We start from the raw sequence: 19,801 nt of genomic DNA on the forward strand, positions 1-19,801 counted from the left end.
TAAATGAATTTCTTTGAAGCAAGATTTCTCAGAACCTGTAATATGTTTATGTATTTTGTCTCACCAAGAGGGGAGAGAAGATAATACATTGTTCAGTATATTCTAGAGTTAATTAGTGAACCGTTTTTTTCTCTCTAGAGCATCTCTTTATATTCTTAGGAACACATTTTGTAAAATTATATTCTAGACTATTCTTTTCATTTTATAGATGAAGAAAACGCTTAAAAACTGTTGTCCTTAATTCTGTAGAGTGTGTAGGTGACGGTTTGTGTCCACCCTCTATTGAGATGAAATTGTGATTTAAGTTAGAAATGACAATGAAAACACTTTCTCCAGGTGTTTTTTAGTAGTCTTTTTGGCCCCACCAATCCTAGCATAATCTCTCCAACCCTGTCTCCTTGTGGACAATGTGCCAGGGCCAAGGGAGACCGTGCTGCCGTGTGCCTGTTGTGAGGCCCCTGCAGTGAGTGCAAACTGGTGGAGAGGTGGGAGGCAGCAGAGGGGGAATCAGTCCTGAATTCCCTGAACAACAGTCATGAACCAGAAGTCCTCTCCCACACTAGGACAGTTCTCCCTCCTGTCCACGTACTGCACTGTGGTATTTAGATCTGCAAGAAAACTCATCTTTCCGAAGTTAGAGTTACTTTTAAAATGGCTTCTCTGGGGGAGTAAAGTGACTAAGTCTAGAAAGTTATGGTAAGTGTGTAGTTTTTACTGAATACTGAAAGAATAAATGATCAAAATTGACAAAGACTGCAGCCTCATTGAACACATCTTATATAGCTTTGTGTGACTGGACCAAGTCTAAACCATTGTCATCAACATGCTTTTAGAGTAAATATAAACCTAGAATTTAATGTAGTCTTTTTAAAACACAAAATCGGAGTAAATTACATCACAGGCTGTAAGTGTCAATAGTAGGTAAAGGAACTGAGGTCAACAGTATAGTTTTGTATTCTTGTACTGTACTTTATAGCCTTTTCCCATATAGTACAGTGTTAATTCCAAATTGTTGCAAATAATAGCTGTTCATGGAATACAGATTATGTGCCCTAGTTATTCAGTCAATTACAGATAGGAAAACTTGTGTGATGTGAGAAATACTTGTATTAAAAGAAGATGTCCATATTTGTGAAAATCTTTTTTCCTTTTTATTACTGTGGGGTGCTACATTGGGATTGAAAATGACAGTGAGTAGGAGTGAACATCTGAGAAATCTAAAATTTAATGCTATTAGGTTAATATTTGTGGAAGTGAAAGCATTAGTCGCTCAGTCGTGTCCCACTCTGCAACCCCATGGACTGTAGTCCACCAGGCTCCTCTGTCCATGGAATTCTCCAGGCAAGAATACTGAAATGGGTAGCCATTCCCTTTTCCAGGCAATCTTCCTGACCCAGGGATCAAATCCAGGTCTCCTGCATTGCAGGTAGATTCTTTATCATCTGAGCCCGCAGGGCAGCAATTAATAGTGATTTTTAAGTAATCTTATAATCATGTTGGTTGAAGACCCAGAGCTCTTATTTATTGATACTATAGCATTCACATTTATTTTCATAAGTAATTCATAGTATCTTTACTCATTCAAAAGCTGATCCCATTAAGTGAATCAACAAAGGATAATTTGTTATTGGACAAAATGTTTGAACATTAGCAAGTTTGTCCCTTTCAAGAGTAATAGTGCATTGTAGCCATTGTTTCTGAAAGAATAACTTATGTAAGAGTATCTGTCAAAATGCTTATTGATTAACTCAATATTCTCACCTTTCAGTTTTTAATGATGGCAGTTCCAGGGAACTAATGAACCTTACTGGAACAATTCCTGTGCCTTATAGAGGTAAATGTCTTATGTGATTTATTTTTCTAGCATAGATGCATTTTAATTCATACTTAGTTGCCAAAGAATTGTAAGTAAATTAAGCTTGCTTTCTCATGACTTTCATGATAATATAGAAACTTTAACTTCTAATTGAAGTTCATTTGGCAGCAGCACCTAATATTTTCAGCTTCCTTACAAAGCTTCCTTCCACCACCACCTTCCTTACAAAGATATATCAACAAGTAAGTACCTAGAAGCACTGGGAGAGTTTTGTTTCAGAGAATCTTAGAACTAGAAAGGAATCTTGGCTGCCTCCTAGTTCAGTCTCCCATCCTATTCAAACTTATCTGACAATGGGAAGCTGTGTAATGTAGTGACTAAGATAAAGGCTTTACAGTCAGGGCAGAGTAGGGTTTTAGTTCTCGCTTTGTAATCAATTAGCTTTGTGGTGCGTGCTTAGTCACTTCAGTCGTGTCCGACTCTGACCCCATGGACCATGGCCCACCAGGCTCCTCTGTCCGTGGGATTCTCCAGGCAAGAATACTGGTGTGGGTTGCCATTTCCTTCTCCAGTGACAAAGTATGAAGTGAGTGAAGTCACTCAGTCGTGTCCGACTCTGCGACCCCATGGACTGTAGCCTACCAGGCTCCTCCGCCCACGGGATTTTCCAGGCAAGAATACTGGAGTGGGTTGCTGTTTCCTTCTCCAAGCTTTGTGGTAGTGGGCATCTATAGCATTTGTATAATGGTCCTAACTCAAGGAATAATTAATTTGTAATAACATATATTGTAAAGGATTTAGCTCAGAGACTGGTATATAATAAAGAGGTACCAAAATTAGCTATTATCTATGGTTGTAATACTGATGAAGGATAATTACATCTCTTAGCCAGTCAGCCACCCTCTGGTGGAATACTTAAAGCGATAATGGAGCATTCAGCTTCATAAGCAGCTGTTCTGTTTTTGTTGGTTAATTGTTTCTTGTGACTGGCTAAGGCCTGTGTCTCTGTAACCTACCCACTGATCTTTTTTTTTTTTTTTTTTCCACTGATCGTATATAGTACCTGCTATGCTTAGGGGTTAAGGGCTAGGGATACAAAGGTGAATAAAAGATGTATCTGGAAGAGCATACAGAAATAGAGGAAATGGGGAATAAATAGATATTTATACTATTCTATACCTGCTATAGAATAATAAAGTATGTGCTGTGAGATTATAGAGGAGAACAGGAACATATAGGAAGGTCATCCAAGAAATGATGTTCAAACTTATTATTAAGGGATGAGTCAACCATTCAGAGGGAGAAAACACTTGCGCATCAGCATTTCATAGAGCAAGTATGAGTGAAATGCAGAATGGCTGACTTTGCCTTTACCCCAGGAAGTAAGCTCTGATATGAGTGAATAGGTATAAGTGAAAGTAGGAGGCAGAAAACTCTTGTAGACATAATTAAAAGCATTATTTTTTTTCCAGTTTTATTGAGATGTAATTGATAATAGCATTGATAAGTTTAAAGTATACAGTGTAATGATTTGATTTCATACATCAAGAAATGATTACCACAGTAAGATTAGTGAACATCCATCATCCCTTATGGATACAATTAGAGAAATAGAAAAAAAATATTTTTCCTTTGTGATGTGTACTCTCTTAACTTTCATATACAACAAAAGCAGTGTTCATGGCATTTATCATGTGGTACATTACTTTCTTAGTACTTATTTTATAATCTGGAAGTTTGTACCTTTTGATACCTTACTATAATTCACCTTTCCCCCCAGCCGTCACCTCTGATAACCACAAATCTGATCTCTTTTTCTATGTTTGCTTATTTGTGCGTGTTTGAAGGATAATTCACCTCTAACACTGTGTTTTTGTTACACAGCATAGTGATTTGATATTTCTATGCATTTCAAAGTGATCATCATGATAAGTCTAGTTACCATCTGTCACCATACAAATCAGTACATAATTATTGACTTTCCCTTAACTATACATTTCATACCTGTGATTCATTTATTCTGCAGCTGAAAGTTTGAGCCTCTTGATCTCCTTCACTTCCTTCTCTCCCCACACCTTTCTCCCCTCTGGCAGCTGCCTGTTTGTTTTTTGAATCTATGAATCTGTTTCTGTTTAGTTTTATTCATTTGTTTTGTCTTTTCAATTCCACTTGTAAGTGAAATCATACTTTATTTGTCTTTCTCTGTTTGACTTATTTCAGTTAACATAATACCCTCTGGGCCCATCCATGTTGTCACAAGTGACAAGATTCCGTTCTTTTTTTATGGCTCAGTACTACTTCACTGTGTATCTGTATACCACATCTTTATCCATTCACCTATCAGTAGGTACTTAGGGTGCTTCCATATCTTGGCTATTGTAACTAATGTTGCAGCTTTCCAAATTAGTATTTTAACTTTATTCAGATAAATACTCAGAAGTAGAATTGCCAAATCGTATTTTGTTCTGTTTTTCATTTTTAAGGAATCTCTATACTGTTTTCCACAGTGGCTGCACCAGTTTATATTCCCACCAACAGTGCACAAGGGTTCCCTTTTTTATGTACATTTTATCTAAACTAAACCTCTGTTCCCTCACCATTTTTTACATGGCACAGTTCTTAAGCCTGAGTAATTCTGGAGAAAGCATTATTTTCTGGAGAAAGCAAAGAATTCTGGGTGGTGGAAATAAAGTTACGTTTTGTGTATTAAGATGTATCCTTTGTGTGTGGGGGGGGGTTCATTGTAGAAGTACTTTTGAGTAAAAAAATAAATCCAAAGTCCCATCACTGATTTTTTTCTAGTGAAATGTATGTATATATACTTTGATGAAGTAGCACTGTTTCTCAGAAGGGGACATGTGTCTGAATTGCTAGGTGATTCAGATGCTTGCTTGGGAAATTGGGCTTTGAGCTTAGTAACAAAAGTCTTTGATTTATGTTCAGTATATTAACTCTATTGGATCCTTTGAAACACTGTTCATTTCGATTACATGTAGGCAAATTTCTCAGCTGAGAGAGATTCTATTTCATAAAGAGAAGGAGATGACATCATTGATTCTGAAACCACCTCTGAAAAGCCATTCATTGGTCAGGCTGTGACCAAACAGTCAGCATCTGTTTGACATTTGGGTTAGATCTTACACAGTCTTGACTTTTGGCACGGGAGTTTCAAGTCCAGTGTATATCCCTTTCTGGTAGAACGCCATTATCTCCAGTCTTCCCAGGAAATTTTAGTAACTGAAGTGACAGAAGTCAAATAATAAAAGAATGGCTTGAACCAAAAGATAATTTGTGAATAATGTGTTTACAGCAGTAAGCTCACACTGGTAGAGTAGTGATCAGTTAACTCCTTAATCCTGCTCTTGTATTTTACAAACTGAAAATTTGAGAAGGTGATCTTAAACAGACTTTGAAACATAAAATATTTGTTGTGATTTTTTTTTTTAAGTGTTGCTTAGTTGTTACTCTTTCTTGCTTACCTACTAAACCACTATTGAAAAATAATAAAAATAGAGTAACTGAAGTTTCTCTTTCTCTCTCAGGTAATACATACAATATTCCAATCTGCCTGTGGCTGCTGGACACATATCCGTATAATCCCCCTATCTGTTTCGTTAAGCCTACTAGCTCAATGACTATTAAAACGGGAAAGCATGTGGATGCTAATGGGAAGATATATCTTCCTTATCTACATGAATGGAAGCACGTAAGTATTAATGGTATTCTGTGAGTTTGTTGTATTATATATTTTGTTCACTAGCATCTACTTTATGTTAACACTCAAGGAGTATTAAAGGAGGATAAATTCATGTAAGATCACTAATCACTGAGCTGGGTAATTGAAAAAGGCTTTTGAAAGAAACATGTCTTGTATTTTTATAGAGCTTGGTAGTTTACAGAATACGTGCAGTCACTGTTTTGTTTGCTTGAGTTGAACCTTTAAGAATAGATAGAATTCACATGTGGGGAATACACTTGAAAAAGTAGTATTCTTTGACATATATTTGTGAAACTGTTCAAATCTCATTACTCAAAGTGTTCCAATCAGGAAGTAATAGGAATAAACTTTTGATGGCTTAGCTCTGACAATTTCTATCCAAAATATTGCTGGAAAAGCCAAACAAAGTAGAACCAACATCTGTGGAACACTGCAGAACAGTGAGGCAGTTAGGACTTGAAGGGCCAAGATCCTATGAAGAAGGAAAGCTTAAAAAGATGAATCAACTTCTGTCAGTTTTCCCCAGGAGTATTGACTGATTGTTGGTGCAAAGTGAGACGCTGATAATCTGAGCAGAAGGCCTTAGCTAGAGGCAAAGAAGACTGCAAAGTTTCTAACAGTCTCCTAGAGCCCAAAAGAAAACATTTGTTCTGTCTGCTAGCTACCCAGTATTTTAGGAGCCAAGAATTTAGGAGAAAAGGAAGCTACAAAGAAGGGAGCCAGATATAATCTGAGTTTCCCCCTCAAGACATATGCTGAATTCCTAAATTTTAAAGACACAATGTTAAAAAAAGCTAAGCAGAGAGCCTCTGAAAAACACAGCCAACTTCTCAGCAGTCTTAGGTTGTAGAAGAAGTAGGAGTTCGAAACCTTATCAAGGAGGATGGGTAGAAGTAAATGCCCTAGATTCTCAGTTGGCATGCTGGAGGAACACACCCTGTGAGTGAGAACTCAGGCAGAATGAGCCCTGTAAAACTCCAACCTTGAATCAGCTCAGCCCCTGCTTATATTAAGGTGATTTTCCACACTACCTGCCAGCGATAAGATAGAGTGAACTTTGGTTGGGGGAAGATAGTATATAGAATCTGTGTAATTATTCAAACATTCATACATGTATGTGTCAAGCATACAATTTAAAATTATCAAGTACATCAAGAGATAGGGCATAGAGTGGGGGAAAAAGACACTAGAAGCAGGCACCACCCTCAGGTAACCCAGTTATCAGACAGAGACTTGAAAATGATTATGATTAATGTGTTCAAGGTGGAGAATTATGTTAGGTATATGATTATATTAAAAATGAACCAAATGGAAATCTTAGAACTGAAAAATAGAATAATAGAAATTTAAAAACTCAATAGGTGGGTTAGTAGCAGATTGCACTCAGCAGAAGAGAGAATCACTGAACTGGCATATGAATACTTTATATTTTTAATGCTAGTGACCTAGAAGTAAACCTTACAAAAGATGTACACATCCATTACAGAGAAAGAAAGAGAACCTTATTCATGGATTGGAAGACTCAGTATTATATAGACTCTTCAGTTTATAGTATATCTACAAACTGAACTATTTCCTAAGAGAAGCTTTTGTTTCTTTGTGTATTTGTTTCTTAATTTTTTGAACTTGATAAGCTGAATCTAAAATTTATATGGAAATTCAAAAGATTAAGAATAGCCAAGAAGAATAAGGTGGAAAGGACTTGCCCTGTAGGCATCAAAATGTTTTTTAAAAAACTAGTAATTAAGATGGCTTGGAATTGTCAGAGAAGTATTCAGATGGATAGATGGAACATAATAAATAACCCAGAAAAAGATCCACTATGCAGGCATACGTTGGAGACATTGCAGACCTGATTCCAGACCATAGCAATAAAGCGAAATATTGCAATAAAATGAGTCACATGAATTGCATGGTTTCCCAATGCATATAAAAGTTAGGTTTACACTGTACTGTAGTCTGTTAAATGTGCAATAGTGTTAGGTCTAAAAAAAACAATGTTTATACCTTAATTAAAAAAAATATATTTATTGTATACTGTAACAAACTGTAATAGAATATGAGAAAGAATATGTATAATTGAATCACACAGGGGAAATTACAAGAACAATGTAAATCAAGTATACTTCAAGAAAATTTTTAAAAAATATTTTATTGTTAAAAAATGTTAACTATTATCTGACAACACAGGGTTGCCACAAACCTTCAATTTGTAAAAATTGCAATATCTGCAAAACACAGGAAAGCTAAGCACAGTAAGAAAAAAAAAATTATGCCTAAGTATAAACACTTAATGTATAACAGTTATGGTATAGAAGATCAGTGGGAATAAGATTAAGAACTTCAGTAGTGGAGTTGGGACAGATTCCTATTTGTATCGTATACAAAAATTTACATATATATATATATATAGTATATAAAACTTAATATAGGAGACTACCTTAAGGTCATGATCTTGTAATAGGTGAGGTTTTTTTTAAGAAGATGCAAAACTTTTACTGTAAAAGAAAAAAGACTAAATTTTAAGAAAGAAAAAAGACTAAATTGAGCCTATGCAAATTAAGAACTTCTGTTCATTAAACACACATTAAAAGGTGTGAAAAGATTAACCATAATCTGAAAGAATATACTCATCACCTACAGTATAATATCCAGAACATAAAAATAACTTTGGGGAATCATAAAAAGAAGCCCAATAGAAAAATAGATGAAACTCTTGGATAAGTATTTCACAAAAAATCTTAATGGCCGATAAATATATGGAAAGATTTTAATCCTGCTAATGGAGAGGGAAATATATAATAATTTAAAATTCATGAGATGCCATTACATGTCCATTACATTTTCACTCCTGGTTGACCGTACCAAGAGTTAGAGAGAATGTGGAACAAAGGGAACTCTTAGACATTGCTGATGGAGGTTTACACAGCTACTCGGAATTAGTTTGGCATTAATTACCTAGTAAAGTTGTAAGTGCCCGTGCCCTATGTCCTCGCAGTTCTACTCCTTGGTTCTACTTCACACTGGAGCAGGGTTTCTCAACCTTAGTGCTGTTGGCATTGTGGGTTGGGGGTTGGATAATTCTTTACTGTAGAAAGGCTGTCCTGTTCATTACAGGATATAGAATCCCTGCCCTTTATCCACAAGATGCCAGTAGATGGCACATGCCACACACAGTTGTGACAACTATAAATGTCTCTAGACGTTTCTAAATATTCACTAGGAGGCTAAAATAGCACCCCCAGTTGAAAACCACTGCCCAAGAGTAAACCTTGCACATGTATACTAGGAAACATAGCAAGAATGTTCATGACAACATAAATAATCAATCCACGTGACTGTTAGCAGTATAGAAGCATGAATAAAGAAGTTGTATATTCACTCAGTAGAATACCATACAGCCATCAAAATGAATTTATAATTATATTCTTGAACAAGAATGTATATTAAAAACATTGCTGAAATAAGTCTGAATAGAATACACTTTGATTTAATTCAATGAAGTTCAGAAATAGGAAAAATTAAACATACTGTTTAGAGAATTGTTTATGAGATATAGTATGTTTAAAGAAAGGAATGATCATCCACTAAGAGAAGTGGGTAACTCTAAACAGATGGGGATGCAGTTCGGAACTTCTAAGTTACTGTCAATCTTCTTAAATTGGGTGATGGCTACAAAAATAGTTCCTTTATGGTTACTCTTTGAAGTTACATTTGTTTTATACATTTATCTATCTATGTATGATATATGCCACAGATCTAATAAGACATAATGGTAGCTAATTTTGGCGTGGTATTCAAGGTTATATCATGGAAGATCCTGATTTTTAGCTACAGATTTTGTCCTTTAGTAAGCAGTTGGGAGTCATTTTAGATGTTTGAACAAGAGTAGGGTATTAAATGCAGTGATTATCGGGTATAATATCTGAAGTATACTAGATAAATACATTAATTAGCTTTCTGACTAAAAAATCACTAGCTGCTCTAAAACATTCTAGAGACTTAACACTAGAAATTTCTTACCCACATAATAGCCCACTGGGAGTCTTCCTTGCCAGCAGGCAACTTTCCTTCACTAGAGCTTCAGGCACCAGGCTCTTTCCAGTTTGTGGTGCCACCATCTGCCAGGGCTTCAGAGTCCTCTGCGTCAAGGAAGACAAGCAAAGAGGGACTAGTGGAGGACTGCGTTCCTTATGCATCTTGGCTTGGAAGTTAAATCTCTTCTGCTTATGGTCCCTTAGTAAAATCTAGTTGCAAGAGAGACTGGAAAATGTAGTTACTGCATAAGCAACTGACTCTCAGCAACAACTCTGTATTAGGTGTGGGGAGCATGAACTTCTATAGAAAATCCTCTCAATCATAGCAAATAAGGAAAACTGGAAGCCACACAGAAGGCCATTGCAGTAATCTAGCATGATGCAGAAGATGAGTGAGGGCTGCTGTCATTTATCTTGATCTTACCAATTAAATTGCTTATTAATTTTAATTCTGAACATATATACTGCTTGGAATGTAAAATTAACATTTTTATTGCTTTCTGGAAAAGCAAACAAAAGAGATAGGGAAGGAAGCAGTTTTGCTCTTAACCGGGGTTTTCAACAGGGAAGCAGTTTTATAAAGATATGTTTTAGTTGACCTTTAGGCATTTGAGCTAAAATAAATTAATATTCTTGCTATTTTTTTTGGTATCCTTCCCATATTATTCTGAATTAGTAATTTGTCATTCTGAAATATTAATGTCCTATCACTTTATAATAGGCCTGGAAGTAGATATAAACAATTCATTTTCCTTCCTTCAAAAACTAACATGAAAGGAATGGTATGATAAAGAATTAAAGTAAAATTTGTCTTGACAAAATGATGGTTATGAGATTGTATAAATGAAGTACTTATTCATACTACATGAGTGAGCCTTTGAAAATAATATGCTAAGTGAAAAAAGCCAGACACGTATTATATTATTCCATTTACATGAAATGTTCAGAGTAGGCAATCCATTGACAAAATAGATTAGTGGTTACTAGGGGCTGGAGGGAGGGGGAAATTGCAAAGGATCACTAATAGATACAGATTTCTTTTGAGGATGATGGCAGTGTTCTGAATTAGATAGTGATGATGGGGGGCAAATCCCACTGAACTGTATACCTTTAGATGGTAAATTTTATGCTATATCTCAGTTTTTAAGTTGCATGATTTTAAAATCACTTTATGAGTGAGTTTGGGAGTTTTCTTGGACTAAAGATAAGAGATTAAATTTTGTGGTTCCCAATAGCAGCCCCCACACACCAGCCATGACCTCCAGCCCCTTCTCTTCAGTGCTGCACAGATGCTTTGCATGCTTGCTCCCAGCCTCAGCCTGTCAGTTCATAGACATACATGAGAAAGATACGGGAGTAGTGAGAATCACTAAGTTTTCATAAGAGCGTTTCTGAAATGTTGTCTATTGTCATCGACCATACTTTGGGATAGAAGGAAACAAAATGGTGCTTAGGAAAGTTGAAAACAGCTAGTAAATTCTTCTGTCAGGAGAAGGGAAGGTATGAAGACGGTTAGCAGATCAAGATCATTGAGTAACCCTTCAGAACTTGATGAACTCATGAATAAAGTATATGAGATGAGCTATACACAAAATATAGTAATGGGTGGAAACGGGATCATCAGATAAGTCAGTATGAACAACTTTGCCTAGCATAGTTTGTCTTAAATTAGTGATCAGTTAGATATTTGAGAAAAAAATTTAGCAGCCTTTATGGGATACAGCACTCTCTTTGAAACTGATATTAGAAGGAAAGATCCTTTAACAATTTGTATCTTTTGTACAACAATCTAGTAATTTCTAAAATGGAGTCTACCTATAATTTAAGAAATTACAGTACTATCTTTAATAAAAATTAGTTAAGGAACATGTGTTTTCAAGGTAACATTGTTATCTTTTTAAAGGCCTTAAATAATATTTGTGACTAGTGCTTACATCTGTCCCTAAATTTGTACCAGAATCCTTAATTTGTCCTCTGGAAATACAATAAATTTTGGTTAGCTGTATGGAGTCCCATGAAGAACGATACTATCTGAATTTTTGCAGTATGGTGCTTTCGCTAGTGCTGGTTTTCTATACATGAAACAGCAGCCTTGCTACACATAAATAATAAGAAATCACATAGCTCTGTTAATTAAATGTAATTTTCACGTTTGGAGTCCTACAAAGAAAATTGTGGAGCTAAGTTGAAAACAGATAAGAAAAAAAAAAAAAAAAAAAAAAAAAAAAAAAAAAAAAAAAAAAAAGAAAACAGATAAGAACTGGCCAGACATTTCCTGTTTACCAAAGATTAAATCTGTAACTGCATTAAATTTGTTTTCCATTTTTAGCCACAGTCAGACTTGTTGGGGCTTATTCAAGTCATGATTGTGGTGTTTGGAGATGAACCTCCTGTCTTCTCTCGTCCTACTGTTTCAGCATCCTATCCACCATACCAGGCAACAGGGCCACCAAATAGTAAGTAGAACTGAGATTTGGTTTTTAAACTCGTATAAACAAAAGAAAACAGAAAATCTTATAAAATAATTTTTTTTAATGACTTCCCTTTGCTTTTTAGCTTATCAAGTTAGTGGATTTTTTGGAGGTATTCTGAGGCCCCACATCTGCATGTACAGATTCCCAACAAAGACTGGCATTTGGGCTTTCGTTTGTGGGTAGAAATCTTAACTATGGATGTGCTGGATTCCAAAATGGAGGAGAAAGAATGCTGGAATAGAGCTGGAATTTTTTTTTAAATTATGCATGCCATGGAATAGCTTTATTTGATCAATTTGGAGGCAGATAAAACCTGAAAGGCAATCTGACCTCTCCTTTTCTTTGCAACTCCAGGATCAGCGTTGTAGATAATAATCAATTACAAAATCAACTATATCATTCATGTTCAGCTATTCTGGGTATACACAATGACCTAGCTCTCAGCTTTCTTCTCTTGAGTACAGCCAATTCATTTTACTTTGAGTCCAGGGGGTGGGGCATGGAGTCAGTATCAATTCTCCCCTAATTGGTGTACATTATCTCTATTATTTCTGGATTTGTTTTTTCTTTTAATAATTCTTACTGATACTTTAAAATCACCATAGATAATTGAGAGTTGGTTGTACTTGTTTTGACTTTACTAAACCTGTTTATTGTGTTTTGAGCTGTGGTTTGTTTTTTTTTTAACAGATTTTGTTTAATATTATAATTAACCAAATTTATTTATCTTATAAGTTAGATTACATGAACTTTCATTTTCCTTCTGCTGAAAATTATCCTCTTCCTCTTTTATTCATTCTATCTTGAGTAACATCTTGACTCACAAGCTGAATGGAAATCTAACAGAATTTCCTGAATCATTTTCCTTCCCTACTTTCCCAGAAAAGGTTTGGTTGTAGCATTTTGTGGCTCTTTTAATAAAGTAGATTCTAGGGATTCTTTTGGTCCAGAAATTTGTTTTCATCTTAATAAATTCTGTGGACACAAGATTAATCTTGCCCATCTAAGTTTGAAATGCCAAATATTTGCTAGCTCATCATTCATATTTATTTGCTCAAATAACACAGCCAGTGACCACTTACAATAAAGGTAAGAAAGTTAGTCTCCTAAGCAGCATATTTTTCCTAAAGTTCTTCTAGTTTTATATTAACATGGGAAGTGCAGCGTTCTCGAAAGAGATCTCACCAAACAGATTACTGTTACAATTCCATTTTGTACTCACTACTTGTAAATCACTAAACAGTCTAGAGCTAATATATATAAATTACTAGAAGAGACCAACTTACTGTCTACCCAATACTTTTTTTTCAATACTTTATATACATTTAAACAATATTCTTTATTATTAGGTATGACTACAAAGAAATGAAGGTCTGAATTCTGTCCTACATATACACATCAAGGAATAGCCCACAAATTTTGATCCATACTTAAACAAATATGATCTTCTAGTTGAAAAATTATGTACTTTTATTATTATCATCGTTATCTTTAAATATTTTTGATCTTTGGTTTTAGGATGACTTTGGAGTTAGGTAGAAGTCACACCAAAAAAGTGTGCTGTGGCCAAACCTCATTTTTTGACAGTAATAGTCAACACTTAATCAGTGGTAACTGTGAGACACAGATAAACACTTCATATTCTTATTTAATCCTTATATATGTTATGCTTATTTGTATTCCATTTTATTCTAGCTCTGAAATTATTTCACCTCATTATCTGCTTCGTTATCAGTCTTGGACTCAGATAACTTTTGTTGTTTCCCAAAATCAAAATTTAAAGAGTTTGGTCAAATTACTAGCTTTGCAGAACCTTAGTAAAGGAAAATTACTTATAATTATGAGAAAATTGCTTATAATGGTGAAATGTCACTTATATGTGTGCGAGAGAAACTAACATGGGGAGAGAAACTAGTAAGTGACTGTACATGTTGCTGATACCTAATAGTGGCTGGCCTCATCTTTTGATGTTCATAAAGATCAACCGTGTTTTGACCCAGGAAGAAGAAATGTTTTATGAGACTTAGCAGTTGTGACATTTTGGAAAGTGTTTTCCCTTTCTGAAATAGCATTAAACATCATCCTTAGCTTCATTTTTCTTAAGAAAAAATTTACTTATGATACCTATAGATATATCTTAACAGGAAGACTATGAACACTGATACTTGGGGATGTAAGCTCATTCAACTCTGATAAAGACTTTTAAGGCCTGTAGTCAGAGCCCAGCAAGCTTCTGCCATCTTCTTGCATTATGTCCTCCAAAAATTTATTTCTCAAAGGTTCTGCCTCTCTTCAAGCCTTTGTATACTATTCATCTGTTCTATCACTCTTGTTTACCACCACATCCTGTGTTGAAATTAGCTACCTCCTGTACGATCCCATCGGAGAAGGCAATGGCACCCCACTCCAGTACTCTTGCCTGGAAAATCCCATGGATGGAGGAGCCTGGTGGGTTGCAGTCCATGGGGTCGCTAAGAGTTGGACACGACTGAGCTACTTCCCTTTCACTTTTCACTTTCTTGAATTAGAGAGGGAAATGGCATCCCACTCCAGTGTTCTTGCCTGGAGAATCCCAGGGATGGGGGCGCCTGGTGGGCTGCCATCTGTGGGGTCGCACAGAGTCAGACACGACTGAAGCGACTTAGCAGCAGCAGTACGATCCCATATACAACACTCTGTACTCATCCTGTCATAACACTTGCCCCTCTGTATTGATACTCCTTTGTTTATCTCCTCATAAGACTATAAGCAGCTTGAGGCTAGGAAGTCTTTTTTTTTCCAATCTGGTACCTTTCATAGGAAGGCACTAAAATATTTATTGATTGAATTAATAGCTAATTCATCATTATATTCAGTGAAAAAAATTTCACTGAGGATAATTTGATTCTCAGACAATTCATTTCTAGTTAAGGCTGGAATTCTCTTTTTCTTCCTGTGTTGGTTAGCTTCTTGGCACCACTGACTAGCTTCTATATCATTAGTGTTCTCTTTAAAATATATATAAAACATTCTTTAGGCATGCTAGCTTTGAGCCCCTTAGTATTCCCCCTTAGTATTTCCAAGCTTTTGTTTGTTTGGTTTTAACTAATCTAGGTGAATATAAGTTCTGTGTAGGACTTCTTAATAGTAATCTGAAGTCCTTTAAAATCTTCTCTGAAGCCAACAAAACCAGCTGTGCTAATTGGTCAACATAATCTTGTAATAAATATCAAAAGATATCTTAGATATAATAAAGAGGTCACTTTGTAAGAAGCTGACCTTGGACCCCTTCCTCCAAATTCCAAACTGAATTGACTCCTGTCTCAGATTGTAGATTCCTTTAGGCTTGAAGAGCTAACCAGGTTGACCTGTTGGCCAGTTATTCCTTGTTGGGATTGTCGTGTGTGTTGTCATAACTCAGGTTTAATGCTTTTAGAATTATGTGATTTGAAGATATTTATTAGCTGTAGTAAAGAACTAATATGGATGGAGTGTTTTGTTGGCAAGATTTGAATTCTTTACCTGTATGAAATATTGCTGTGGTTTGATGGTGATGTAAGTCTTATTTAATAACCTGTATATCCAGGACTATGTGCATATTATTTTAAAATGTTAAAAATTATTTTTAGCTTCCTACATGCCAGGCATGCCAAGTGGGATTTCTGCATACCCATCTGGGTACCCTCCCAATCCCAGGTAATGAAAAAATATCTTTTGAATAATTGTTTTAGAAATTCTGTTAGATCTAGAATAAAATAATGGGTGCTAACTAGGGCATTGAAGTAAATTTGGTTGTAATTTAATGGAAGGTAAAGCTCAGTATATTGGTGAAATTTTATCATATGTACATAGTTGAACAGGAGTTTTTTCCGTTCTAAGGAAATGCAGCTCTATTCTATTTACGAGAGGAAAGGGGTGGGAAATGACGATGATCTTGGTTAGTTTTGGACCTTGAAATCCTTGCTTCTTTCCTTTTGAGAACTCTGTATATCCATTGTAAATAGCTGAAAGATTAATGGAATACTAATTATGATTTCAGCCATGGAGAAAAAATATTTTAATATCCTTTTAAAAAACTGACCTTTTCTGTAAACTATAGGGAATGAATTAATAGTTCATATGATGGGGTCACTCTTGTCCACATGATATTTACTTATTCAGTTCATAGACTATTCAGTTTTTTTGCCAACCTTTATTATCCATATGATAATACTATAGAAGTAAATTAATAATAAAATCAGTCTGTGAATAATACATGTGAGAAAAATCAGTAAGAAATAATTATTAACCCATGTTTTAAATGTGTGCCTGTTTCAGTGGTAATCTAGGAGTAGTTTCCACTCCTTGGGGTTAACTTAGAATCCAAGGTGGTCTTGGGACTGGCTTAGAATGCAAGACAGGCCTGTACTTGGTGCCCAGATGAAATATACAGCTACTCAAAATTAATAAGAATTAACAAAATTTTAACCCTCAATTCTTAGCTTCAAAAAACCCTCACAAATAAATGCAGCCAAATTTCCTCAACACCTGCCATAAATAAACATATGTATGTACATATATAATATGCTGACTCTTATAAGTTAAATTTAGCAAGGGTATTTATTTGGGGGCCTTTCTTAGTTTCAGGGACTAGCTTAATAAGGTAGTAAATATTCTTTTACATTTAGATGAGTAAGCAGAGACTAGATGAACATCCATCAGAGACAAGAGAGACAGATTCCTATGGTTGTTATATACAGTAACAGGTTATCAGTTTTAGATTTCTTAAGGCTGTTAATTTTCTGATTAAGTTACAGAAATGGAATTCTGTCTGAAGCCTTAAAATTATAAGCCTTTATAATCAACAGTTGCTAGTAAACTAGAATGAACTTTGGGTACATAGGGAATGATTATTAGAAGCACAATAAGGAAATGGACTTCTGAACAATAAAGCCACTTCAAAAAAGACTCGTAGATAAAAATGAAGGCTGAAAATATTGACAGAAATGTGAATCATATTCATTTAATCTTATATAACCTTCAATGTATCTTTTGTAAGGTTATTTGTAAGAAGTTGCTTTTTGAGGCATCTATTTTTCAGAGATTTAATGGGGTTGTGTGTGTGTGTGATGTAACTTTTAATCTCATGACATGCTGATGAGTTGTTAAAGGTAACTATATTCAAATTGCTATCTGTATCTTTCGGCCTATGAAAGGTCTTGGCAGAAGAGCCTGAGAACCTCTTTCCCTTCTTCCTTTATCCTAAAGGAGAGTTAATAAGTCAGTGACTCAAGAATCTGTATTCTTAAAACAGTGAATATGAGATTATTTATTCTTGTTATAGAAAGTTGGACTAGATAATCTCTAAGGTCTCTTTCAAATTTTAAGATCTTTTGAAAGTTTTATTTAGCACCTGCAGCATGTATACAAGGAAATTAAAAAGTATGTCAAGAATAGTTTGAGTATGGGTATATATACTAGCAAGCATGTATTATTAGAAATAGTTTCTGATAGCAGAAAAGACAGGAAATGGTAAATGCGGGGATAAACTGAGCTTTAAAGGAGAGGCCACGTCTGACTGGAGGTGGGCGCTCAGAGGCGGCTTCGTAAATGAGGAAACTGATTTATGAGGATGACCTTAAGAAGAAAAGAAGGCGTTTAGAGGTGGAGGGAGCGGCAAACAGTAATAACATTTTACAGCTGAGAGGAAACTTATTAGTCATCAAGTTCAGCAACTCATTTTATGTAGTCATAGGTATGATATGAAAACCAAAAAAAAAAAAAAATCCCAGCAAAGATTAAGGAAACACCCTAATATGGCAGGAAAATACAGGATTATGAGTAGGAGAATTGAAAAGAATAAAGGTGCAACTTTCATGGAATATGAGTACTACATGCTAGGAAGTCAGAATGGAAAAGTTCTCACAAAATATCTGTTGCTTTCAGTTCTGATATTGTTGGATTGCCTTTAGAAAAACTCAGGTTGCTTTCTGCTACTGTGAAGGTGGCCCTCAAATAACCAGGGCCAAGGGGCTTCCCTCGCAGTTCAGTGGTTAAGACTCTGTGCTTCCACTGTAAGGGGCATAGTTGATTGGGGAACCAAGATCCTGCATGCTGTGGGCCAAGAAAAAGCAAACAGAAACCACGGCCAAGCAAGAGTATTTCATTAAATCTAGTGTCGTTAATGGAATTTCTGTAGAACTTCACTTAAATAGGCAATTGTAGCTCTAAAACTGGAAAGTCATGAGCTCGTAAAACAATGGAATATCCAGCTTAGCTTCCTGGGCTTCTTAAAGACACTGTAGAGTTCGGGCCATCACGGTGGTTAATGCTTTCTGTCCTTGTCTTTAGTGGTTACACAGGCTGTCCATACCCGCCTGGTGGTCAGTATCCGGCCACAACAAGTTCCCAGTACCCTTCCCAGCCTCCTGTGACCACTGTTGGTGAGTACCCTTCAAAACTGTGTTTCTGCTCAGAAGGAAATTCAGTCTCCTGTTGTGAAAAGTGCATTCCACGTTTCTCTTTATTGATAAGTTTGACATGTAACGTTGTGTAAGTTTGAGGAGTGCAGTGTGTTGTTTTGATAGGTTTATGTGTTACAGGGTGATTGCACTATGGCAGCACTAACTACATAATTACTGGGCACTGTTACATTCCGTGTCCATTACACAGCGCGTTAGGTCGCTGTGGTTCACTGCTGCTGCTCTTGCTGCTTAGTCACTCAGTCGTGTCTGACTCTTTTGTGACCCCTTGGACTGAAGCCCACCAGGCTCCTCTGGCCACGGGCTTTCCCAGACAAGAATACTCGAGTGGGTTGCCATTTCCCTAGGGCATCTTCCCAACCCAGGGATTGAATCCACGTCTCCTGCATTGTCAGGCAGATTCTTTACCACTGAGCCACCAGGGAAACCCCTATGGTTTATTACTTGTTACAGATTTGTACCCTAAATACCATCAATTTTATCACCCTCCTCCCATTTCACATTTACATGTGAATTGTTAGAGTACTCTTTCTTTTTAGAGCTAAAACTCTTAATGGTCAGTGCCCTATATTCTAAATCTTAGAAGTGATTTATCATCATATAAATGAGCCTTCTACCAGAGCATAGAAATAAATTTGATTGATTCTTAATCACTTTTTCCTGCGTTTTTATTGGTGAACCTTGTATGTGTTGAACTATTAACAGATTTTTAGGTTTTCCAGCCTGGTTATATGTAAAGATAGATGTGCATTTTTAGGAGAAGAAAGCACCATTGGGAAATATGAGTGGGTCAGATAAGACCTGTTATTTCTGACCAGTAGTTCTTGCTTTTTTATGTTGCTTATTAGTAGAGTTACCTGAAATGTAATTTTCTTCAACTGAGAAAATGAAAGTGATACAGGAACTTCTGCAGACTCCCACCACCCTTCCTGACTATCTACCACCACCTGTACCACCGTATTTGCCTTTTCCCTGTTCTTACAGAGAGTGGGTCTTTCCCATTCTATAGTTTTCCTCTCTTTCTTTGCATTGTTCATTTAAGAAGGTCTTTTCATCTCTCTTTGCTATTCTTGAGAACTCTGCATTTAGTTAAATATTTTTCCCTTTCTCCCTTGCCTTTCACTTCTCTTCTTTCCTCAGCTATTTGTAAAGCCTCCTCAGATCGTCACTTTGCCTTCTTGCTTTTCTTTTTCTTTGGGATGATTTTGGTCACTGTCTCCTGTACAACAATGTTATGAATCTCCGTCCATAGTTTTTCAGGCACTCTCTGTCAGCTCTCTTTGGCACAGTGGTTGGGACACAGACTTGGATTACTG

At 35.9% G+C, this 19,801-nt stretch overlaps 1 protein-coding gene across 2 annotated transcripts in view; it reads left to right on the forward strand.

Annotated features, from left to right (window-relative positions):
• Positions 1-19,801, forward strand: part of TSG101 (tumor susceptibility 101) — a 42,158-nt gene that overhangs the window by 5,433 nt on the left and 16,924 nt on the right. Inside the window, exons 3-7 of one of the 2 annotated variants that reach the window (XM_043452425.1) lie at positions 1,769-1,834; positions 5,359-5,522; positions 11,901-12,027; positions 15,654-15,720; positions 18,355-18,446. In XM_043452425.1, the coding sequence (XP_043308360.1) occupies positions 1,769-1,834; positions 5,359-5,522; positions 11,901-12,027; positions 15,654-15,720; positions 18,355-18,446 (516 nt within the window). The remainder of the gene's footprint in view (positions 1-1,768; positions 1,835-5,358; positions 5,523-11,900; positions 12,028-15,653; positions 15,721-18,354; positions 18,447-19,801) is intronic. The other variant, XM_043452426.1, reaches the window with a different exon arrangement.

The sequence above is a fragment of the Cervus canadensis genome, chromosome 29, assembly GCF_019320065.1.
Source record: "Cervus canadensis isolate Bull #8, Minnesota chromosome 29, ASM1932006v1, whole genome shotgun sequence".
NCBI lineage: Eukaryota > Metazoa > Chordata > Mammalia > Artiodactyla > Cervidae > Cervus > Cervus canadensis.